The 26,817-nt window shown below is 34.9% G+C and overlaps 1 protein-coding gene across 1 annotated transcript in view; it reads left to right on the top strand.

The window, feature by feature from the left end:
* Positions 1–26,451, top strand: part of LOC150076002 (endothelin-converting enzyme 1-like) — a 160,797-nt gene extending 134,346 nt beyond the window's left edge. Inside the window, exons 15-18 of the mRNA XM_090388028.1 lie at positions 8,561–8,626; positions 17,769–17,864; positions 24,554–24,630; positions 26,113–26,451. Of these exons, the coding sequence (XP_090244154.1) occupies positions 8,561–8,626; positions 17,769–17,864; positions 24,554–24,630; positions 26,113–26,212 (339 nt within the window). The 3' untranslated portion in view covers positions 26,213–26,451. The remainder of the gene's footprint in view (positions 1–8,560; positions 8,627–17,768; positions 17,865–24,553; positions 24,631–26,112) is intronic.
* The last annotated feature ends 366 nt before the right edge of the window (positions 26,452–26,817 follow it).

Below are 26,817 nucleotides of genomic sequence, written 5' to 3' on the forward strand. Positions count from 1 at the left end.
ATTCGTTTTTAGGCATTCGTTTCCAAAAAAGTCCTGTTTCATCTATGTTAAAAACTTGTTGAGAAGTATAACACATAATATCTCTCTTCAATAATTTTAACAAGTTCTTTTTTGAAAGTTTCGGCTCCTTGATCTGCACTTGTGGCTTCTCCCTTGATTTTAAATCTATTCAACCAGCCCTTACTAGTTTTAAATGGTTCCACATTTTTTTTTTTAGGTGAGTTTTCTTCAGATCATCATATAGGCTAATTTCTCTCTCTCTCTCTCTTTCTATATATATATATATATATATATATATATATATATATCTGATAATTAAAATAAATATGATATTTAAAATAAAAACATCAGCCAGTAGTACGGCAATAATGCAGAGCGAAACGAAACGCAAAATAATATAAAATAAACAAACAGGGAAGGGAAAGTAGAGATAATAGGACAAAAAGGTAGTCGATAATCCCCTGTATAATTTAGTCAATTAAGTCATTAAACCCAATTAATAAAAAATGTAAATTTAAAATAATGCCAATTATAAATAATTTAGCGGTACCCCCCTCGAAGGTACCAGTTCCAAAAGACGTGAAATATCACCAAAAAAAGGGTTAAAGAAACTACCAAAAAACTAAAATATCAAAATGATAGACTGACCATCATGCCCCATATCGACAGAGGACCACGAGGCCAATAATGGTCATGGAATCGCTGCATTTCAATCGTCATACAAATCATCGCAAAGGCAGAAATATCGAAGAACCAAACCACCCCGCCATTCTCCGATAGATCAACCAATGCAGAGGATTTGCATGGCGGTGGTCCTTATGCAGCGAAAAAGAATCTATAGAACAGACAGCACTCTTGATCAGAGCCACACCACTGACATAATGCAAGCTTAACCAGCTTATATAATAGAAAGGAAAAGAATAGATGGCGGCACAGGCGCTGCTTATTTAGCATATCAACCCACTACTACCACTAATTTATATTATGTGAGGTAAAAGTTAGGCAAAAGTAATAAAAATAAATAAATATGGCTATGTAGCTATCATTAGAGGCAGCAAATGCACATCCTCTGCATGATGCCTAATTATATCTGATAATTAAAATAAATATGATATTTAAAATAAAAACATCAGCCAGTAGTACGGCAATAATGCAGAGCGAAAGCTATATATATATATATATATATATATAGCTTGCCATAACCAGGATCCCTTACTATAAGGGTCGGGAATTTACGCTCCCAGTTGTATCCTAAGTTAGTTTATGATTTAGCTTTTCTATTCTTTTTAGCTTTCTCTTTTTTATCCCTATTTTTCATACCTCATGAACTATTAGAGTATTCGAGGGGGATTGAGGTACTATACCTATACTTTTACTTTTCCGTTTGCCTTAGTTAGCACAAGCTTCTACTTTGCTTGGTAAGCGCTTAGACTGCATATATTTTAAACTATACACATAGGCCTAAAAATGGATATATCTCCTTCTCTAATTAAAATTTTGGCTATCCGTCGGGCTAACAGTCATCTCGCTAGCTTACTGCTAAATTGGAATGTATCAATAAATATGCCTTTTATATTTATGGCCCTCTATCTCATTAATTTTTAACTATCATTCGGACAAGTTATGCTGGACGATGACTACAGAAATGGATAGCTCGTTAATTATGGTTGATACATTGAAAGGGTTAGCCCTTGAAAAAGTCCCTTTCAATATATCTGATCGCCTATAATTAATTTTTTAATTGTACATTTGTATTGCTTATTTTATGTTATTTTTGGCATATATGTATTTTTTCCAGGCTACGTTTAGCACCCGTATAGGTTTTTGGTTTTTCTTGAGTAGCTATTTTACTAGCCATGTTATGCATTAAAACTTAACTATTCATGTTATACATTACAACTTAACTCAAATAATATACAGACGGATATAATGTTTAATCATTCTTGATGGCATTAATCAGATCTGTGACAAAATAATATTACAGATTAGAAATAATATTATAAAATAGATATAAATTAACAATCCTATTTTCTTTTTACATACTTGGATATTATCTTCAATAAAATTAGTTAAAGGCTCTCGTTTTCAATCCTACTAGCCCTAGTTGTTGCAGTGGAACAGCTGTCTTTCCTGCTGCTAAAATTAATTCTTTATTTTTTATAATTGTTCTTACAGTTAAACTTGCCAGTCCTAAATTATGGCACACATCCGCTTGTCGTTAACCGGAATCGATTTGCTTCAAAACGTCCAATTTAATTTTCAAATTCAGTCTTTTTCTTACATTTGTAGTCTTCATACTGCGTCCAGACGTTGTTACTTTCTCATTCTTATCCACCGTTATTAGCTCTTTGAAAATGTAACTGCATTGATTGCATTAATTATGATACAATGTTCGAGTAAACTGTCCATTACGCACAATGTCTAATACTGTACTAAGTGATGACCTAGACTTCGGATAAATGCATATAACGCAAATATTACAAGCAGTATACTTGATCATTTTTTGAAATGTTGATCTTGGAACTACGTAACAAGTCACTGTACTGCAATTAAATAGCGTGTGAGAAAATTTCTCAAGTCGGCATAGGAAACATTTTAATGCTGTTTTGCTATTCATTTTCAAGCTATCGACTCCATAAAATGAAACAATTTCGTTAAATATGCCAAAAATGCAATCTGTAAAAGAGCGTTATAGTGATTTGTCACAGCATTAAAGTCAAATATGGATTATAATATAAGAAAGCGTTATAGTGAATCAGCATAAAGCGAACCACATTATAATGAGGGCCTCCTGTAAATATATGGACTGTGTTAAGGTAACTAAGAATAGGAACAGGTGCATGTATATTTGCGTGTACACCAATGCTAGGAGTTTGGTAAATAAATTTGATGAATTTCAGGTGTTGGTCAAAACAAAGGCAGATATTGTTGGGATATCAGAGACGTGTTGTCAAAGAAATGCAGAAATGGAATCTGGGGAGTACAATGTGTAGAGGAAGAATAGGAAGGGAGGAGGGGTTATGCTATTAGTTAAGAAACACATAAAATCCAAGGAAGTACAACCAATCAACAGAGCAGGGCCGAGTCAGTTTGGTGTGACATAAACACTGGGAAAGCAATAGGACACGTTGAGACAAATTGAGAGTAGAAGTGTGTTATAGGCCTAATGACTCTGATTAATATAATAAACAACTGTACAGAGAAATAGAGGGGGCCAGTAAATCAGATTGTCTTATAATGGGAGATTTTAATTTCCCAGATATTGACTGGAATTTGTGGGTTGGTCACTCGCACACTACCAAGACTTTTATGGATTTATTGGATGATAGTTTTCTACAGCAGCATGTTCAGAAGGCAGCTAGAGGGCATAATACTCTTGATCTGATTATCAGTAGTGATACTTCATGCATTAAGAATTTACAGATAAAGGAACCACTAGGTGGCAATAATCACAATGTGCTGAAGTGGGATTTACTCAGAGTTAACTACTATCAGTGGTAAAGGGAAGAGTTTTTGCTTTCATAAAGGTGACTAATGGTCTGAGACAGTTTTTAAATTTTATATGGTGTGACCAACTGATGATGTTACCAACAGCAAATTCAAAATGAGAAACATTCAAAGAATTAATCTTGGAAGCTACTGGACTTTTCATACGAACTAAGAAATATTGTTCAGGGTTTAGGCCTAAATGGATGTCGGGTGAAGTAATGAGACATGTCACAGAGAAGAAAAATGCATGGGATACATAAATTAACAGGTGACATGGAAGCCTATGATAGATATAAGCTGGGCTGTAACCAAGTCACAAAGGAGGTTTGGCAAGCAAAGGCAGATTATGAGAAATCTTTGGTAAAGGATGCAAAAAAAAATAGCAAAGAGTTCTTTACTTATGTAAAATATAGAAGGAAGGGAATAAATCAGATTGGTCCACTTGATATCGATTGTTTAACTGTTGAAAATCCTGCTCAGGTAGCTAACGAACTAAATGAGTGTTTTGCATCTACATTCACACATGAGGAGTTATTTAGGGAGGGGAATTCCGAACGTGTATCAAACTCTAGCAGTGATTTAGATGATTTTGTAATAACTGAGAGCAAAGTGGAGGAGAAATTGTTGAAGATAAACATAAGAAAAGCACCTGGGGTGGATGGGATCTATCCAGTTATATTAAAGAAGGCAGCAAAAGAAGTAAGCAAACCCTTAGCCATAATTATGAGAGCTTCCTTGGACTCAGGGTAGGTCCCCATGGACTGGTGATGTGCAAATGTGATCCTAATTCGCAAAGTAGGATCAAAGGGTGACACAAGTAATTACAGACCTGTTAGTTTAACTTCTGTTACAGGGAAATTATTGGAGGCACTGGAAGAAGCACTGCAGGATCATCTAGACAAGACTTCAGTTATAGCTCAGACACAGCATAGGTTTGTTAAGGGGAAGTCTTGTCTGACCAGTTTGATTGGATACTATGCTGTGATCACAAAGGAACTGGATGCAAAGAATAATTTTGATATCATATACTTGGATCTTAGAAAGGCTTTCGATCCTGCTGAACGTGGAAGACTGCTGCACAATTTGGAGCAGTCTGGCATTGGAGGCAAATTTGGTATAGATAAAGGGATAGTTGAATGGGAGAAGACAGAGAGTGGTAATCAATGGACACTGCTCTTCGTGGACTAATATTATTAGTGGAATTCCCCAGTGTTCAGTGTTGGACCCATTGTTGTTTTCTGTATTTATTAATGATATTGATGATGGTATATCAGGCTTAATGTTTAAGTTTGCAGACAATACGAAGGTTGGCAGGGTTGTTAATGACACTAATGACAGTACACTGCTGCAACAGGATCTGGTAAAGTTGAGCAGATGGGCTGATAGGTAGCAACTGAAGTTTAACATTGACAAATGTAAAGTACTGCATATGGGAAGCAGTAACCCCAGCGTAACGTATCAACTGTGTGGTACTATACTGATGGTGGTAGATAACAAAAAGGACCTGGGGGTAATTGTACAGTCAGATATGAAGTTTTCTGAGCTGTGCAGATTGTCTGCAAGAGTGGCTCACGGTGTTCTTGTCAATGATATACAGGAATTTTTCTAGCGGGCATAAGGAGTTGATTATCCTCGTGTATAAGGCAATGGTCAGGGGAGGTCCCTTGAGTACTGTATACAGGTGTGGAGGCCTCATTTTAAGAAGGATGTAGAGCTGCTAGAATGAGTACAGAGAAGGGTAACAAGATTTGTGAATGGAACAGAGTTGCTCTTATGAAGAAAGGCTTAAGTTTTGCAAATTGCAGTGTCTGGAGACTAGGCACTGCCGAAGTGATCAGATTGAGGTTTGTTTGTTATTTGGTTTTTAGGAGCATTTAGCAACTAAGGCCATATTGCTCCTGGATATGCGGTGGTCATTCCCTGACCTTTTCGCATCCTCCGTATTTGGTGGTGACGGGCTCGAACCCCGGTCTAATCAAGAAGCATGTGCTACACACTGCTGCTCCTTCCCACCTGGCTACAGAGGCGCCCAGATTGAGGTATATAAGGCATTGAATGGTTTGAGCATGCTCAATGCTGATGGAATTCTTCCTCTTGCTGAGAATAACTGCCTGAGTGGGCATAAATTCAAATTGAGGAAAGACGTTTTTTAGGATAGATGTGTGGGTTTTCCTTTAGCCAGCAGGTGGTTAATTGCTGGAAGAAGCTTCCATCTGTCGTTGTAGTTGATAGCTTACATAGATTCAAGGCAGTACTAGACAAACACTTGGAGTGAGTGGATGGTTGAAATGAGAAGGGGTTTTTTTTTTTTTTTTTTTTGGTTGATGCTGTATAAGCTTGTTTTCTTGCATCATATGCCTTTACTAAAGCTAATGCTAAAGTTACTTGAAGTAGAAACTAAAATTACAGTATGTTGAAAATGTTATAAATGGTTTTCAAAAAAACATTTGTTGTTGTTGTTTTGGTTTTTAGGACCATTAGCATCTAAGGCCACATTCCCTGACCTTTCCGCATCTTCCGTATTTGGTGGTGATGGGCTCAAACCCCAGTCTAATCAAGAAACATGTAATACGCACTACTGCTCCTTCCCACCTGGCTATGGAGGCGCCCAAAAAAAAAAAAACCATTTGTGATGAGGTGTTGAACACAATCCTAATGAATGGAATATATTTATTGATGCTTAAATATTAAGTTAAAAGCAATTTTGCTGCATGATGGAGATATATTCCCATCAGTTGCTCTACTTTATGCTGTTGACTTGAAAGATTTTTTTTTTTTTTTTCGTGAAAACCCCAAACACGAGAGGTATCAGAACCTATAGTACTTAGTACCGTGCATGGGTTGAGAAGATGAAAGAAAATATTTGTTGACATTAGACTTGAACTTCTGTAGACTATAATTTTCAGGAAATATGTATACAGGAAGGTTGTTCCAGAAAATGGCAGTTGAATGAATAAACGAGGAAGATGAAAAGTTGGTTCTGTGAGTTTGAAGTTGGATGGTAAATGGATGTTGGCTGGCGGCGGCACATGTTCAGACTGTTTGGAAAGAGAGAGTGGGAATTATAGCAGCCAATTCTGAAGAACAGTGCCCATGGAAGTATCTGTAAAAAAGGCATGCAACAGTATGTCTATGAGACAGAGAATGGACAGCCCCTGTTAGAGATGAGGCATTAATTAACTAACTGCCCTCTGTTGAATGGAATCAAGAAGCCTGAGAGAGGTTTTGGGGGCACTGCCCCAGATGTGGAAACAATATTCCATGGTAGGACGGATTTGCGATTTGTAGAGTGAACAGCTGTTTGGAAGAAAAGTAACGCTGAGAGCGAAAGAGAAAACCAAGTTTTTTAGATGCAGAGGAAGCAATATACAAAAGTATTTCCAAGATCCAGAGTACAATAAAGTACCATGACATTGCTTGGAATGTCTGTGATGATCTTGTTGTTCCTATGCTGTTTTGTTGTCCCAAAAACATAGAAACAATAATTTCTTTGCTTCTGGGACTGTCATGCATTATAAAAAAACATTATATTGTACAGCAGTGAGAAAAGACGGTGGGGGGGGATTTTTTACAGGGAGAAGTAATTTTGGTTCAACCAGTGGAACATATTAAACATATTAAAATGTTCCACTATTTGAACCAAATAAAGGTTCTTCTGCCTTTGCATATAAAGCTTGGATTAATGAAGAATTTTATTAAGGCTTTAGATAAAGAAGTTGATTCTTCTACCTAAGGGAATTGTTTTCCAATTTAAGCTGCAAAGCTGAAGTTGGAATTTTCATTGGTGATAAAACTATAGGGATGTTGAACTAATAGCTGATGATTGTTTAAAGTGTTTTGTATGGATATTTTGGAAGAAAGTAAGAAGATAATTATGACTACCTGGTATCAACTTTACTGCAATGATATAAAGGTATGGTATGCTGAATGTCTTTGAAAATTAAATTTCTTCATTCCCATTTCAGTTTTTTTCCCCTCAAAATTTAGGAGACTTAAGTGATGAGTAAGAGGGCATTTTCATCAGGACATATCAGCAATGAAAAATGGTACCAAGGTCTCTGGAATACTGCCATGGTGGGAGATTACTGCTGGTGTTGTAAGAGAGAAAGCAAAATGGACTATAAGAAAAACCCCCCAAATGGCAAACATTTATAAACAGAATATTATATTATGTAGTATATTATATTATATGTTTGATTAAAGTATTTTGAAATGAATTAGATTCATTTTTTAGATAGTATATGTATTTTTTTATATTTGAAATTGATCATTCATTAAGTTAATAAAATTTCAGAATATCTTTTAATGATAACATGATAGACATAATTCTGGTAATTTTGGAATCAACTATTCATTTATTGGATTCATTTAGAATCTTTTTCTCTGGAGTTATATAATTCCTTTTTTTTTTTTTTTTTTTTTTGGCTATTGTTATTAACTTGTTTTTTCTTGCAAAGTAAATTCATTTAAAACCTTTTTCTCTGGAGTTATAATTCCTTTTTTTTTTTTTTTTTTTTTTTTAGCTATTATTATTAACTTGTTTTTTCTTGCAAAGTAGTATAGATAACTTATCTCAGAACACAGGTATAGGCTTCTTTTTTTTTCTCTCTCTCTCTCTCTCTCCTCACTTTCATGAAAATGCCTATAATATGTAAAGTTTACAAAAGAATATACTGAGATCTCGTGGCCTGACTTGCCTTGATGTTTAACTTAAACAAATCAATGTCAAAAAGTTGACACTAGTGGAAAAAATTTGAACTTTTTATTATGATTGAAATTATAATTTTGCATCATAACATTAATGATTATAGTGTTTTAAAGAAAGAAATTGTGAAAGAAACTGACCATTAAATTTTAACTAAATAAATACAGATAACTGTGTTTTTCCTTGAGAGAAAATTCAAATTAAAATTAAATAAATTAATAGAGCAAAAATGGTAGCCACCTGCTGAGATGGATAGGAGCTGTCATACTATAAAAAATTCTGATCATCGTTACATTTTTTTTATCTTATTGTTTGTTGCATGTATTTTACTTGCTATTGTAGTAACCCTCATTAATTCTCAAATAGATTGACCCTGTATTTTCTGCTCAAGAAATTCAGAGAGAAGTTGGTGGAGTAAAAAATGCTTATCTGGTAATGTATTTTTAATAATGATAATTTCTATCCTTTTAGTTTATTGTATAACTAGACTTTAGAGTAAAACACTTTTCTGGATGTATATAATCTGCCTTTGATAATTAATGCATTTAGTTATTGTAACTTTTATAATCCAAGAAAAAAAAACTAAGAGAAAGTTTCAGATATTCTGTGGTAATTAAATTGACAAGAAATACAATGGTTATCATCACTGAAATTTTTCCCACCCAAATGGGACCATGTGCAATTTTGCTAAAATTGCACATGGTCCCATCATTCATGTCATGTCATGTCTCTTGCTACTAATATGAGGTGAATGATTCCTTGCTTTCTACAGAAGCAAATGTTGTTAGCTCCCAAAACTGAAACTAACTTGTCACTGAAGACTGTTTACTACCCATCCATAGAAAAAAAACTACCCAACTGCCCAGTTATTATTAATATTAAATTAGCAGAATGATACAAAAAAATTAACACAAGAGTCTTCCTAGCTTTTTATTTTATTTACTTCTCCCAAGTATTTTTATAACCAATCCTCAAATTTACATCAGCTGATGACTCTTTGACTAAAAGCAGATTTTCTACAATTATCTTTCTTTAATGCAGATTTGACCCATCATTCCTTCATTTGTGTTATCTTAGAAAGAGGAAGTAAGTAGATATGGCTGCAGCATTAAGTTTTCTCGGTTCTTTGTCAGCCCCTCAATGTGGACACCTGTGTGTGGTGAGGGGACCTCCCAGTGATGTTGATGGCCCTCCAGATTAACATCACTGGGATCCAGCACCCACAGCCTACATTCCAGGCTAACAACCTAGGAATCTGGCGTGTTTGCCGTTTGCTGCAACCCGTGGAAATTTGGAAAGGGAGATCCTGGTGGCTGAGGGGCCCAGCTTCACACACCACTTTGGCCTCTGCTTTAACAAGATGAGTGGTCCTGGATGGCTTGGCCAGGATCAGTCAGCTAGTGGATCCACCTGCAAGGGTCAACCATGTCAATGCCATGCCCCTACCCTCGTGTTCTGAGGGACAGGATTCAGGCTGGCCGTGGCGCAGGTATAGTGTCTAGGTAGCCCTGGCATCCCGTTTGGGCTCTTGTGGGTGGGGAGCCTGGATACTGAACCAAAACAAAACCTCCATGAATCCTAATAAAGTAATTTCTTCTAGAACCCCAACTTGGTCTCCATCTGCAAACAAATTTTGACCCATTAATGTCACTTCTGCTAAAAGACAGAAAACAGATGTTATATCAGGTCCAGCATCTTGTTATCTGATAATTCACTCTACTAGTGAAAAGCCCTTAGGAAAAATGTCAACCTTCTTTATCCAGAAGGGTTTGGAATTGTTGGCAGGCTTTTAAATCTGTTAAACATCTTAGCTCAGATGTCACTCTTGTAGAGACCAGAAGTGATAAACATTCAGGCCACCTCCTCTGAGCTACATCTATTTGGGGAATGCCGATCACTGTTAGCCACCACAAGACACTGAACTCATCCCATGGTGTCATCACTGAATGGGATCCTATGGATGTCTGAAGAAGAAATTTGTTCTGAATTAAAACCCCAAGGAATGACAGCTGTGAAACGATTATTCATGCATAGGGACGGGAAACTTGTTCCCGCCAGAAATATCAACTTGACATTTAATTCACCATCTCCTAATGAGATCAAAGCTGGCTATATTAACTGTCCAGTGCATCTATATGTAATAAATCCTTTACAATGCTTTAAGTGCCAGAAATACAGACACTAACAAATGACTGTTGTGGAGCCCTTGCATGTGCTCGCTGTGCTGCAAAGGACCACAAAACCACATCTCACGTTCAGCTTCAAAACCATCATGCATCAACTGCTGAGGAGAGCACTCTGCTTATTATGAGCATGCCAGACGTGGAAAAAAGAGAAAGAAATTCAAAGAAAGAGATTCAAAGACTCGTATCCAGAGGCAAGAAAAGCAGTGAAACCCTTGAACTTAAACAAACCTACCTCTGCTCAGAAGGTAGCAGGGAGAAGATCCACTAGAACCAAACACAAATTACTATGCTGCCAAAAGAGTCATTCACTCCCATTGCATACTACCTATTAAGCTCATAAAAACCCGTACAAAAAGATCAATCAGCTGCCACTCCCGTATCGGTACCTCCTGATGCTCCACTAGTAACAAAAGAAGTTGCTGGAGAAAAGAACAAGAAACCTGAAATTTGCCTAGTTCCCAAGAAAAAATGGATGTTGAGGAGAAGGAGGTACCAGATGATTCGATCTTGGAACTCTTTGTTGAGAAGGAAATGGATACAGGACAGTCTCCATACTTCCCCAAAAGAGATAAATTCAAGAATGAGAAAAGTAAGCACTCAGCACTTCAGAAGCTACCTGATGGACCCACCAAGTCAAAATAATGACTAAATTCCTATAATGGAGTTGTCATGGATTCTGGCAAAATACTGATGATATCAAGGCCCTCCAAAGCACAAGCCAGTTTGCTTTTGCTTGCAGGAGACTTACCCAAATGCAAATGATGACCCTTCCATGCATAACATCGCAATTTTTCGTAAGGATAGAATTGCAGATGGTCCTGCTCATGAAGGAGTGGCTATCCTTGTGGACAACCAGGTACCATTTCAGCCTTTGCTACTTACATACAACATAGAAGCTGTTGCAGTTTGCCTTACAGTGGACTATTTGTTTACCATCTGCTCTATTTATTTGCTACCCCAGAAAGACCTTGATAATTTTGTAATGGAGTTGCCTCCCCCTTTTCTTACTTCTTGGGGATTTTAATGGGACAACATCCTGTGGAGTTGTGCTAACATTAGTGGAAAGGAACGAGTCATAGAGCATATGCTTAATGACCTCTCCATCCTAGATGTGGGAACAAACACCTTCCACGTGCCTACCCGTACGTTTTCTACCATTGATCTTTCTATCTGCTCCCCTTCTCTTTTTCCTTCACTTACTTGGGAGGTAGAGGAGAACCTGTATGGAAGTGATCACTTCCCTGTTATAACCATTCTTATTAATGGGAGACCTTTTTTTCCTATTAAGTTACCATGGTGGAAGATTGATCAGGCTGACTTCAATGACTTTCAGCATCAGGCAAATTCTGACCTCACTGCAGTCAGTCAGTGATGCAGTTGTGTACATTGCAGAAAATATCATCCATGCAGCTGCAATTGCAATTCCAAAAACATCCACCTGGTTTCCACCCTTACCTAACCATGGAAGAATGCAGATTGTGCAGTAGTAAAAAAAGGCTCAAAACAAAGCATGAGGGATATTCCAATGATATCCTACAATGGCCAATCTTATAGCCTTTAAATGTGCAAGAGCTACATCTGCCATCAGAGTTAAAAGGAATTGTGGATCCGTTTCACATCATCAACTACCCAGTCCACTAGTACTAAGGTGGTCTGGGATAAAATCTGGAAAATGAAGAGAAAATATACATCTCACCCTTCATCAATCCTAGAATATAATGGATGCTATTGCAGAGCCAACTGCAATAGCCAATTCTCTTGGGGAAACATTCTCTAACATCTCTGTGATATCTTCCTATTCCCCAAGAGTTCCTGGTCCTGAAACATAAAAGTGTAAAACAGGCACTTAATTTCACATCAATGGGCCATTCACTATGCAGGAACTAAAAAGAGCTCTCACCCTTTCTAAGGCACGTGCTGCTAGACCAGATGGCATCCATTATGAAATGATTAAGCACCTTTCATGAAAATCTGTGGATACCTGCACCTTCTATATAACAGAATCTTTATTGAAGAGCAGTTTCCGGATGCCTGGCAATCATTCTTGCCTTTGCAAAGCTAGAAAAGGATCCTAAAATCCTTACTAATTATTGTCCTATTGCTCTGACTAACTGTTTGTGCGAAATCCTGGAGAGAATGGTTAATATTCATTTAATATGGTATTTAGAAGGAACTGCTGCACCCTGAACCATCTTATTAGACTGGGAACATCCATCCTGGATGTTTCCTAAAATGCAAACATCTTGTGTCTGTATTCTTTGATATGGAGAAAGCATATAACACAACTTGGAGATTTAGCATCTTAAAAGATTTGTATAGCTTTAGTCTTAGAGGACATCTCCCCATATTTTTTAAAAATATTTTAGCCAATCGTTCTGTCCAAGTTCGTCCATTTTGCCAAGAGGAAGGAATACCACAACGATCAATATTAAGTGCTACACTTTTCACCATAAAAGTAAATGACAGAACAACTTCTATCATTTACTTTTATTCATTTACTTCATCATAGAACAACTTCCTCCAACTGTAAACAGCACCTCTATGTTGATGACTTTAGCATATTCTCTCAGTCACACAACATGAGAGTTATTGAAAGACAGCTGCAACAAGCGATTAATTGGTGTAATTCCTGGGCATTTGCTGAAGTTCTTGCCACAGAAGACAATTTGCATATATTTTTGTCATAAGTGGAATCTTCATCCTGAACCTGACATGAAAATGTGTCAACAGTTTTTACATTTTTTGCGACTTATAATTTTATATCTATATGTCTATAAATACTTAACATTTTAATCAGGTAACCTCCTTAAAAGTTACCAGAACCTATTTTTACCTTGTTTTGGCACATAATAGCCATTGCTGCTAATGCACCAGTAAAATCTTACCAAACCTACTAAACGTTCTTTTCAAGGCCTTAAATACCTCAGTCAGATCCTAACAGGTGTCTTGTTTTCAGACTTTGTAGCCTGTACAACTAGTCTTCTTTTATAATACTTGCCTGCCTCCTTTATATTTAGAAGTTGTTGCCCTCCTATCTTTACATGAAAATTCATATATTTCTTAAAATGAGATTTCCAGACCTGAAAAATGTATTGGAGATGTGGTCTGTCTATCTCAACAGACAGACCACATCTTCAATAATTGCTGAGAAACTTCCTATTTGACAGTATTGCTTCCACCAGATTCATTTCATCTCAAACTGCAACATTCCCTGATGTATAACTTTGCATTTACCAGAAGATTAAAGTTTAATTGGTGTTGTTTAGATTAGCTGTATAATCTGGCTGTCTTGTTGTAGCAACTTCCATGCCCACTTTAATATTGTCAGTAGTTTTGACATCAGACTTTTAATGTAATCACTAATGTCATTTATGAGAATTTAAATAATAGCCCCAGCATAGAAGTCTGCCCATTTATAACAGAATATAGGCTTAGGAGTTCATGATAAAAATATTATGTTGAAAGGGGTTTGCGAGTCAAAAAAGGTTGGGAACCACTGGTCTAGTCTAATAAAGGAGGTAGCGTTCTCATATATTTTCTACATAATCATAATATTTGGGGTATCTATGCCTTGTCTTTCCAGTGCCCGAAACATTGCCTTTTGCTGTATTGGAGTCAAATGTCTTTTCATAATCCACAAATGCCAGGCATAATGGTGTTTTATATTCATTTGCTTTCTCCATTAGCTGTGATATTATGAGAAGGTGATCCATAGTTGAGAATCCTGTCCTAAAGCCAGCTTGCTCTTTCGGTTGATTCTCATCAAGTATTCTTTCTAATCTGTTAGTAATGACCCTTGTGAACAACTTGTAGATGTGGGATAACAAGCTAATTTGTCTATAATTTCCAATTTCTGATTTATCTCCTTTCTTAAGCAGCAAAACTATGATTGCATTATTCCACTCCTTAGGCATTACACCTTTTCTAATGCACTTTGTGAAGAGTCTTGCCAGTTTTTGCGCCATGTCTTTAACTTCGAATTTTAACAACTCTACAGTAATGTCATCTTTCCCCGGTGCTTTCTGATTCTTTATTGTCTTCAATGCATGTTTTACCTCATCAGGAAGGATATCGGGTATGTCATATGTGTAACTAATTTCTGATCCATCTTCCCCACTGCTGGCATCATTCCCTTACTCCTTGTATAATTCATTATAGTAGTCTTTTGCTATTTATAAGTACACCATCACTATTCTTCAGTTTCAGTATCATTTGTCTTTCTGTATTAAAATCACAAAGGACTTAAATCAGCAGCTCATGGCTCTGATTTAAGTCCTTTGTTTTCCCTTAATGCTTGTTCTACTTTTCTTGTGTTAAATTTTCTTATGTCCTCTCTGAGTCTCTTTCTAATGGCTTTGCATAACTCAGTATACTCAATTTTTTCTTTGTCAGTGTTTATCTTGCTCTTCATTTGTCGTCTTCAGTTCATCATGACAAGTGTTTCTTGAGTAATTTTTTCTTCTTTTCTTTTTCCAAAGGTATCTTGGGCTTTATCACTTTCAGAAAGTTATAATATTGCTCGTAGATATCTTGGTCTTGAGCAGTCTGCAGAAGCTCAAACTTGTTCTTAAGTTCCAGTACATACTGCTCTTTTTCCTCTTCTGTTATCTCAATTATTTATTTCCTCTTCTGTTATCTCGTATTATTTACTCGAGTCAGTTTTTTCCTTTCCTACATCTATATCAAGTGTGCATCTTACCATTCTGTGATCATTTACCTTATTCAGGACGGTAATATCATTCACGATATATCTTCTGTTAGTGAGGACGAAGAATCCATTTGGACTCTTCCATGTCCACTTTCTATTCTCCCTTTTCTTGAAAAAAGTGTTCATTACTGACAATCCTTGAGATTCTGAAAATTCCACAAGTTTTTCACTTCTTTCATTTCTTTCACCAATTCCAAAATTTTCTGTAGTTCCCCTTTCTGCACTGTTTTGTCTTTTTCCAACCTTAGCATTGAAGTCCCCCATAATAATAGTGTAGTGGGTTTTCTGCTCATCTAGAAGACTCTCAATTTCGTTGTACATTTCTTCAACCTCTTCATCATCATGGCTCGATGTTGGTGCATAAATCATTATAACTTTTAGCTTGTACCTCTTAGAAAGCCGACCGGGCTGGCCAGGTGGGTAAAGTGCCTTCCTGGCAACCCAAAGGTCACGGATTCGAATCCCGCCTTGGGCTTGGGTCAGAGTACTACAAAAACCTTGGGAGGTGCATTATGGCCATAGAAGCCGATGCACCAACAACTAACTAAAACAAAACAAACAAACCTCTTAGAAATCCTGAGAAGTAGTCTTAACACCATTGGTGATGTACTTTTGAAATCCAAAACGTTTTTTATATCTTTATGGACCAGAAAGCCAACTCCACCTTCGCTCCTTTCACTGTTTCCATTGGTGTACAGCAGATTTCCACTTGATAAACTTATGATTAATTTTATTAAACTTGATTAAACTTCTTCTTGTTTCAGCCAAACCGATGATATTCCAATTCACATTTTCTAATTCATTTTCTAGCTTTAATATCCTGTCTTCACCGATGAGCGATCTTTCGTTGTAACAGGCCAAGTTCAGTTTCCGTGCATGGCATCCTGATCGTACCCAGAGATTCTTAGCACCCTCTGCTTCCACTCTGATCCCCTCGCTGCCATAAGAGAGATAGTGAAAGCCGCTGGGTACTGAGGGCCATTTGTTTCATCGTGCTGTCATGTGCTGGAGGGTTTGGTCTTTTCCTCTTCACACTGACCGGGCATCTTGAAAACAACCATTCTACACGTTCGTTGCCACCTAAGTGACGTAACAGGGCTTACCACCGAGGTGTGCATGAGTGGATTTTAGGGAAGCAGGCCAACCGAACTTCTCCTAAATCTTCTGAGATAGAAAGATATTGGACCCATCAGTGTTTTGTGACACACAATTTTAGTGTCTGATAACACACAGAATGCCTGTTCCCCTCTAAGTGCCGTACAGTAGATATGAGTTTACATAGTATTCACTTTTTCCAGTTTTCACTATGAAATTGGTAATTCTTTAAACACACTACTTTTTTTTCATAATTCATTTTGGGGGACATGATCGTACTTCTGGTGTATCTGAAACAATGATATGATGAGGTGCTCTATATTGAAGTTGCACTGTAATTGGAATAATAAATTGAAATGATAAATAATTCTGTTATTTCAAATTTCATGCTGCCATCTATTAAAGGCTTCCTTGGAACTTTCTTACACAGTCATACTTCCTGTTGAACTTTAATAATGTTAGTAGTATGGTAAAATTGTTTCACTGAGAACACATCTGTTGTGTATGCCATCTTTCTTAAAACTTTTTCATGAAGTTAAAGGAGGGCACATTCTTCCAAGGTTTCTGATTTATACACCCTCATTGTGACATATATTGATGTGTTTCACAAATTTTAGTAAATGTATACAATTAAATCTGCAGTATCTCTTTAGAACACTCCTGTATTTAGTATCTGATCAGTAATGTATTCAAAAAAACTATTAATGACTCAATAAAATTTAGATATTGATCTGCAATCAGAAACCTAGGAACTTAAAATTTATAATGATTTAAACTTTTCACAATTACACATAAAGCTACATTTTTTCAAAATTGCTTAAATAATGTGTCCATTTATATGTCAATTGCCCTGCAAATTGTACAGTGCGTGCTGCCATCTTATCTGTGTTTTGGCTAATAAGTAGACAGTTTTAATAGATGGCAGCATGAAAATACTTTGAAAGTTGGTGGGGGACATTGGCCCTGTCAACCATTGTTATGATTTTAGCTTACAAAAGCTAATTTTAAGAAATTTTGACCTAGACATTGATGAAATTGAATTAAGTGATATATAAATAGATGCAAAGGATATTATTGCTTTTAAAAAGTAGGGTTTATTTTTTTAACCATTTTTTATGAAATTTTTTCTTATTTTTTTAATTCTGGTTTGGTTTTTGACAAATAATGTTACTGTAAAGAAGGGCAATGTAGACAAGTAGAAATTAATATCTAAAAGCATTTATGTACAAAGTTTTCATTATTACAAAACTTCAAAATTTCATGAAGAAACACTCCGCAGAGCCTATTACTGTTGAAAATTGACTATGGGGTTACGTACCTACATGTAGCAAACTAACTTGAGAAAGGGTTAAGTTTATTCATTATCTTGTATTCAGATAGCTTTTAAACTACTTTCAGTGCAATAGTGAATGAGAGTAGTGCATTTGAAAATGTTTTTAAAAGCCTAAATTTCAGTGGCAAATGTAAAAAAAGAAAAAGTGTTTTTATAAAAGAGGAATACAATGTGTTAAAATAAATTAATGTTTTGAATTTCTGCTTGAAATTGTTACTTTAATAAATTTTTTTTTGTAAATTTAATTTACAGGCATATAAAAACCAAAAATCTAAAATAGGAGAAAATGACCAGTTGTCTGGAGTAAATCGTAATGCTGACCAGTTATTTTTCATATCATATGCTCAAGTAAGTTACCATTATGTTGTGTTAAATATACAATGTTATAATTTACTCTTAATCCATTCTCTAATACAGACAGAACATCTGAAAATCAGCAACTTTGGAAGCTGGGTTTATTGACCAAAAGCTGGCAATTGCCAGCTTTTGGTCAATAAACTGCCTTGAATAGATTTTTACATTACTGCATTAGGTAAGGAAAGTGGAAGAGAGAGAGATTGTTGAAGTTAAACTTAAGAAAGGCACCTAGGGTGGATGAGATCTATCCAGTTATATTAAAGGAGGCAGCAAAGGAAGTAAGCAAACCCTTGGTCACAATTATGAGAGCATCTTTGGGCAGGTCCCTGCAGATTGGAGATGTGCAAATGTATTCCCAATTCACAAAGGGGATCAAAGGATGACACGAGTAATTATAGACCTGTTAGCTTAATTTTTGTTCCAAGAAAAATAATAGAGTCACTGGTTAAAGAAGTATTGCAGGATTATCTAGAGAGGATTGCAGTTATATTTCAGTCAGAGCATCGATTTGTTAAGGAACAGTCCTGTCTGACCAATTTGATTGGATACTACGATGTGGTAGTACAAAGGAACTGGATGCAAAAAATATTTTGATATCATATACTTGGATTTCAGGAAAGCTTTTGATACTGTTTCTCGTGGAAGACTGCTGTACAAATTGGAGCAGTGTGGCAGTGAGGGCAAGTTACTGCTCTCGATAAAGGGATAGTTGAGTGGGATTACAGAGAGTGGTTATTCATGGACTGATGTTATTAGTGGAATTTCCCAGAGTTCGGTGCTGGCCCCATTGTTTTCTATATTTATTAATAATATTGATGAAGGTATATCGGGCTTAATGTCTTATCGAAGTAAGCTACTGCAACAAAATCTACAAAAATTATGCAGTCTGCTGACAAATTGCAATTTAAGTTTAACATTCACAAATGCAAGAAACTGCACATGGGTAGCAGTATTTCCAGATCAACGCACTGTGCGGTACTACACTCAGGGTAGTGGAAAATGAAAGGATCTTCTGCAGTCAGATATGCAGTTCTCTCAGCAGTGCAGAGAGGCTGTCGGGACAGCTCATGGGGTTTTGTCAATGATATACAGGAATTTTGCTTGCAGGGATAAGGAGGTGATTATCCCATTTTACAAGGCAATGATTAGGCTGCATCTTGAAGTACTGCATACAGATTTGGAGGCCTCATTTTAGGAAGGATGTAGAACTACTGGAACGACTATAAAGAAGGGCAATGGGATTGTCAAGGGGAACAAAGGGGTGTTCTTACCAAGAAAGGCTTCAGTTCTGCAAATTGCAGAACTGAAGCACTGAACAAGCTCAGTGCTGATGAAATTCTTCCTTTTGCTTAGACTAGACCTTCCCAACCATGAGAGAGATTGTGCCATGAGAGATTTAATTTTATAAAATTTTCATAGTTATAAAAAATCAAATCCAATTTGTGCAACCATTTGAAATTTGATTGGTTTGTAATTCATTATATGAAAAGATATGAGCCTAATTAAAATGAATTGTGGCATTGCTAACCAGGTATAGCTGAATGCGATTTCAACCAGTCACTAATTTTAGTTTATGAGCACTTCAGGTTGAACTTTGTTGGGAGTATAAATATCACGTTTTCTTTCTTTTTTTTTATTAACTTAAATTTGAAAAATATCTTTCTCATGCATGAAAAATTTCGATAATTTAAAAATAATCAGAAAATCAGTGGAACACTAAATATATATGATGTTTTTTTCTCTTATCTTTGATAAAAATCCATTTTTATATGAAAATCAAGTTCGATATCACCACTTAAATGCAAAAAAAAAAAAAAAAAAAAAACAATTTTTTTTTTTTTTTTAGTAAGTAAATTTTAAGTAAAATTTCTTTACTTACTTTAGTCATGATTTGTTTTTCGTTTTGCCTAATGTTTTTTTCGAATTATTTTGGACCAGCTTTCATATTTTTCTACTGAAAAGATATATGTATACTAAATTATTGCTTACTTTGAGAAATAAAAATCAATGTTTATATCTAAAAACAAATAATCATTCAAAATATATTTATTAAATTGCTTCATTAAGTACTTTATATTTAACCAAATTTAATTTTTGTAGATGTTTATTTTCCACCCATAATGGAACTTTTGAAGAAAGCTAGAAAGTCATCAGATTCACAGGACATAAGTAGTCCAAGAAAAAAATATTTAGGCAATATAATAAGGAATATATCAAATATGGATTTATATGCTCCGATAATTCTTCTCTACCTCGACCCATATTGTCTTATTTTCGTAGAAGAGTTATCAAATGAAGGCAATTGTGCCAAGTAAACTATGCCGGCACCTTACCATGAAACATCCATCATGTGCAGAAAATGATTTGAATTTTTTTAAGTGTCTTCAAATGCAAAATAGGAAGCAAAGTTCTTTTATGAATTTGATTACAATATCAAATTGAGTTCAAGAGGCTAGTTATAAAGTCACCCAATTGGTAGCCAAATCCAAAATCCCTCATACAATTGCAGAATTGCTTATTTTACCAGTCCACATTGAAATTGTTAACACTATGCTCGGGGCAAAAGGAAATTGAAAAAGTGCCACTTTTGAATAACACTATTAGTAGATTCATTGAAGACATATCAGATGACATAAAAATAAAATTACTTCAGAGAATTATCAAATCTAAAAAATTTTCGTTGCAAATTGATGAATCTACAGATGTAACTGTGCTCAATTCGAGGGTTTAGTCAGGTGACGTTAACTACAAGATCATTTTGTAGTAAACATTTTTGTAATTAACCAAGAAAATGTCATTTGATGTTTTCTTGGTTTACTGGAAATGTGCTTATAGCCCAGGCTAACTTGTAAACTACTACAGATATATATTTCTATTACATGATATGCATTGTTATTTGTATAAAGTTAAACTAAAATTGTCTCAAAACAAAAAATGCAATTTTGTAGTTAACATTGTCTGACACTAAACCCTCAAATTAATAGCACTAGTTAGAGTCATTGAAGAGAAATGCTTGAAAAAAATTATTTGTTCTGCAAAGAACTAACAAATCACACTACTGAGGATGAAATATTTTGAAACAAATAAGATATTATGGAAAGTTGCGCTAAAGCTTGTGTACTGACAGTGCAGCTGTAATGACAGGAAGAGTTAAGGTTTTACATCAAGAGTTTGTTCTGAAAACCCAGAAATTCGGGTAATACATTGTTTTATTCACAGAGAAGCTCTCATATCTAAAAGTTTGTCTGTGGATCTGAATTCCACAATGTTATCAAGGTGGTGAATTTAATAAAATCCAAGCTATTAAAGTCATGTCTGTTTTCAGCTTTGTGTGAAGAAATGGGATTGGAATACCACTCTCTGCTATTTCACACTGAAGTATGTTGGCTGTCCAAAGGAAGAGTTTTATCAAACGCTAAGAGAAGAGTTGAAAAATTTTTTTTTGAATAATTCTTACTTTGCAGATTTAATGAAGGATAGTTATTTTGGCTCCAAAAACTAGCTTACTTAACTGATAATTTTGGGCACTTGAATGAGCTAAATCGAAAATTGCAAGGATCACATAAAAATTCAACTTTGGAAAAACGAGGTTAAAAACTGATCACTAATGATATTTAATTGGCATTATAATTTAAATCCTAAAGAATTATTGTGATTAGCAGAGCAACATTTGTTTGCTTGAGGAAAAACTTCATTACTATTTTGAAATACTTGATGTAAAAAATTTGATTAGATTCGAAATCCATTTGCATTATCCCTAGAAATTCCATTACATTTATCAATGAAAGAAAAAGAAAAGCTGTTCGATCTAAAAAATATTGCGCCCTTCAAGTACAATTTAAAGAAATCAAGTTATCCAAATTTTGGTTAATGGCAAGAAAGGAGTTTCCTTCAATCGGTGAAAAAGCAATTGACCCTCTTATTCCATTTGCTACTGCCTATTTGTGCGAACGTTTCTCATCAATGGTGATTATCAAAAATTTGAAGAGATCGTCATTAAAAAGTCTGAATCAGGAGTTACGCATGGACATTTCAAGAATAAAACCCGATATAAAAATGTTATGTTCACAGAAGCAAGCTCAAGTTTCTCATTAAAAATTTTGAAAAGATTTTATTTTGAAGTTTTGTATGAATTTAGTATTAAATAATTAATATCTTCCATACTATATATATTTTACTTTTCTTATCATAATTACATATACAGTAAGTCCCAGGCATACGTAAGAGATACGTTCCAGGACTTCTTACATAAGTTGAGTTTTACATAACTCGGTAATGACTAATAAAATATTGCTACTATATCCCTGGTATGCCAAAATTTCAAAACCCACATAATATCCTCAGGAGAATGAAGGAAAATAGTTATATATTTTTAATTAGCTCAATTAAACACTATCTGAGGACAATGGTGAAGTAGCACATAAGAAAATAAAAGGAAATAAAAATGCATGTTATTGTTCCGTAAAAACTGATATGTATTTTGTAGCCTTGGTTATTATAGTGGACTTCATTGGCGCTGATCCATTTACTGCTTCTCGTATTCTTTGTCCTTTATTATTGTCTTCACTGTTGACACTGATAAATCTAAATTCCGCACGATACTTGTTAATGTTTGACCATTTTCATACGTCCTTATTATTTTAATTTTCTTTGTCGGCACCATGATCACAGTCAGAATGAAATTTTCATTAAAGAACTTCGCAGGGTTAAGGCAGAAACATACTATTATACTATTATAAGGCAATGGTCAGGCTATGCCTTGAGTACTGCGTACAGGTCTGGAGGCCTCATTTCAGGAAGGATGTAGATTTACTTGAGCGTGTACAGAAAAGGGCAACAAGATTGGTGAGGAGAATGAAGGGCTCCTCTTACCAAGAGAGGCTTAAGTTCTGCAAATTGCAGTGGCTGGAGACTAGGCACCTGCGCGGTGATCTGATTAAGGTGTATAAGGCCTTGAATGGGTTGAGCATGCTGAATTCTGATGGGATCCTTCCACTTGTTCAGATTACGAACCTAAGGGGGCATAAATTCAAATTAAGAAAGGACAGATGTAGAATAGATGTGCGGAAATTTGCCTTTAGCCAGTGGGTGGTTAATTGCTGGAACAAACTTCCATCTGTCATTGTGGAAGTTGATAGGTTGAATAAATTTAAAGAGGTACTGGACAGGCATTTGAAGGGAATGGTGTGATTTTTTTTTTTTTTTTTTGACTGATGCTGCATAAGCTCATACACTTGCTTTCTTGCATCACATGCCACTACTGCTACTACTACCTCGTACAAGCTCATATTTTACTTTCTGGAGGTCACTGCCATAAAACAATTTGCAGTTTCTGGTTTATTGGGCTTTTCTGTTAATGCAATCTATTATAAACGGGCAGTAAACTCAAATTCTGTGGGTTTTTATGTTATTATGGTGAGATGTGTCCCCTTCACTGAAATCTTCAGTCATATAAAAAAACATTTTCAGAATCTTCTCTTCATTCCTATTTTTTAAGCTTTGTTGCATCACATGTTTACTCTGAGTGTTACTCTGTATCTCACTTGTGCAATTTATGCGTGTCGTGCTTGTCATTACTGATTTTATATATATATATATACTGTTTTAAATTTTACAATCCTTAAAAAAAAAAAAAAAAAAATTTAGTGAAAAGAAATTTATGTAAGTCTAAAGTTACGTAACTCGGGGACTTGCCGTATATTATAACACAAATGTAATATTTTTTTTTCACAAAGTGACTACACATGTAAGGCAGTGGGGGGGGGGGGGAGCTATAAATTCGAATTCTGCTTCAGCCAGCATCATGCAAGGATGAACTAGACAACCAATTGGCGGGGATGGAAAGTTGATGTGGGATTTTTTTTTTGGCTGATGCTTTAATTTTGCTTTCTTACATCCTTTCCCACTACTAATACTAAATTATATGGAAAAACATTGTACATTTGTAAGTATTCTAACTTATTTTAAAAGTAAGCAAGTAATATTTTTGAGTTTATTGCCTCATTTGAAAATTAGCTTTGTGACTTTCATGTCATGTTGGACAGTAATAAAATGTGCGACTGACAAAACATCAAAACAATTTCCTGTTATTTTGCAATGTTTCATGGCAAAAGCAGTATGCTCAGAAAAAGTGATGGATATTTGTGGATGGGTCTAAAGACTTATTACTAGTATGTGATACTGATGTGGAATAGGAAATTAAGAAAAACATCCAGAGCAGTATTGGTCTTCCTGTCACCAAAGATAATGAGTCTAATAAATCAGCACTGATAATGTTGACAAAAATGAACAAGGCTATAATGGTAATGTTGTAGGCCTTCTCTTTAATGACCCCTGAATCAGCTCTGCTGCATGCCTTTTTGAGGTTTATAAAAAGCCACATTGAATTTCTTCTCTTTCCCTTATACTTCTCTGTAATCTGCCTCAGAGCATGGATAGTAACTATTGTTGATCTTCAACATATATTCAGATTGAGTTCTGATGGAATGGTTTCCACTCTCACTTATTTATCAATAATCCATCCCCACAATTTCTTGGTATTGTTCATTAATTATTGTCCTTTAATTTTTACACTCTTGAATGCCTCCTGCCTGTAGTATTTTGCTACACTGGTACAAAAAATAATAATAATAAATAATGGCTGATGTTTTTTTTGAATATTTTATTTATTTTATTTGTAGTCTCTCTGTGAAGCCTACCGTCCAGAAAAACTAGAAGCATGGAAAGATGCTGATTGTAGTATTCCAAATGAAGTGAGGTAGGCTTTGAATTCATGTAAAAAAACTTTTAAGAAACAGTTGTTCCTATTAAATTAAATTTCAAATGGACAGGAGTATTAATTTATTTTCTAATAAGCCAGAATAAATTGTGACATTTCCATAACTTGCTGCAAAAAAAAAAAAAATCTAAAAAGCACAAATTGTCTCAAACTTAATTTTCTGTTATAAAAGTTAATTATGACTTTAATGCCTTTTCTGATCCTAAATACAGTTATCTTCTTAGACTGTTAGTCACAATTTGCATGCTCTCATATCATGGTATGCATTTGATTGACATTGGCAAACATATGTTTTTCTACTGGTTCAGCTCTTGTTTAAAAAAGTACTGCATACATTGAAAACTGCTGTAGTGTGGAAACAATAATGCTAATCAGGAAAATAGCCAGACACCAAATTAGTAAAATTAATTGATATATACTACTTATGAAGGATTTTTTGGTTTAAATTTTCTGACATGAAATCCAAGTAACATTTAAATTCAAGTGTGTGCACATGCTCTTGCCCTTTCCCCTCACACACACAAAAAAAACTAGTTTCAATACTAACTAGTTTCACACACACAAAAAAAACTAGTTTCAAAAATATGAAATAGTTTGCAGCAATATTCATTAGAATGAAATGATTTGTGCATTCCTAAGAGGTTCATTGTAATGAGATTTTAGCACATTTGAAAAAAGGCCTAGAGATCTGGTTAACTACATAAATTCATAATTTGAATTCTCTGGATAAATTGCTGAAACATAATATAAAACAAAATAAGTTGACACCATCTGTTTTGAAATTAAATGTACTGAAGTAATAATTTCAGTAACTATATTGATATGAAGCACTATAGCTTTCCATCCTTGTTTTTTTTTTTTTTTTTTTTTTTTTTTTTAAACATTCCTGTAAATAAAGAATACCAAACTTAAATACTATTCCTTCCCACTCCCCAAGTGACACCTCTCTATCACAACTTCTCTCTCCCAAGTTAACTCATGACATTGTGCCGTAGATAGCAATGTCACACTATATTTTCCCATACCTTGATTTTCTGGCTAATTTGCTACAGCAATAATATAAAGTGAAATAAAATGATGTTATCTGTTTCTAAATTTAAAAATGTACTGAAATAATAATTTTGCTAACTGCACTGATGTAAATCACTAGATTTCAGCCCTCTAAACTGTAAAGAAAGCCCTGCTTAAAAATAAAATGTTAAACTTTTAAATGAGAGAACAGAAAAAATTGAACTAAAAAAGTAGACAGTGCTTCTCGATGCAAAATCTGACTGCATACACCACTGTGCCAGATATAAAAACAGATCAACTTATATGCCAGATAAAGCATATAAAACTGTATATCCAATTTGGTGCCTATCACTAATGAGGTATCTACTTTGAGTAAGAATAATATTCAGTATGATTCTTATTTCTAAACTGGAATAATGATATTTTTAATTTGTTTTAATTATTTTTCAGAGTTAAAGCAACTCTTCAACAACTTCCAGAGTTTTCATCTGCCTTCAGATGTACTACAGAATCAGCCATGAAGCCTTTAAAACATTGCTCCTTGTGGTGATAAGGAATGTCAATTTTATTTCAGTCACTCACTATAACATTTCATAAAGCAAAAGGTAGAAAATTTCAAGTAAGGCTTTCTTCAAATACATACGATGAAACCTTCCCAACTTAGGTCAACAGCCTGTCAAAGTTTAAAATGCTTTTAAAACATAAAATGTTAAAAATACTGTACTGAACTTATTTACAGTTCATTTACAAATAGTGCCAGTTTTAATGTTTTTAATAAGAAAAATTTCACCTACCAAGATATAAAAGTGAAAAAGTAGATAAAAGTGACCAATATAAATCTATTGGTCACTTTTATCTACTTTTTCACTGAAAGTAACAATCTGCTTATTTATATCATCAGATGTTGGAATTAAAATCATGCATCACACTCTGAATGATCCTTCATATTTATAGCAAAGTTCTTACAGTTATCAGCATTATGCAGAAAAGTATTTTGTTTATATTTACTGTTCTGCAGACTTGTCCCTCTGCTTTTCCATTCCTTTGAGAAGTTTCAGAATAATTCAAAATTAATAGAAAGAAAATGGAATTGGGTTGTTTAAGAAACAGTTTAGGCCATGGGGTATCAGTATGTTGAACATGAAAGCCATGTAC

Source organism: Mastigoproctus giganteus, chromosome 13 (genome assembly GCF_048544385.1).
Source record: "Mastigoproctus giganteus isolate SK-2022 chromosome 13, ASM4854438v1, whole genome shotgun sequence".
Classification (NCBI taxonomy): domain Eukaryota; kingdom Metazoa; phylum Arthropoda; class Arachnida; order Uropygi; family Thelyphonidae; genus Mastigoproctus; species Mastigoproctus giganteus.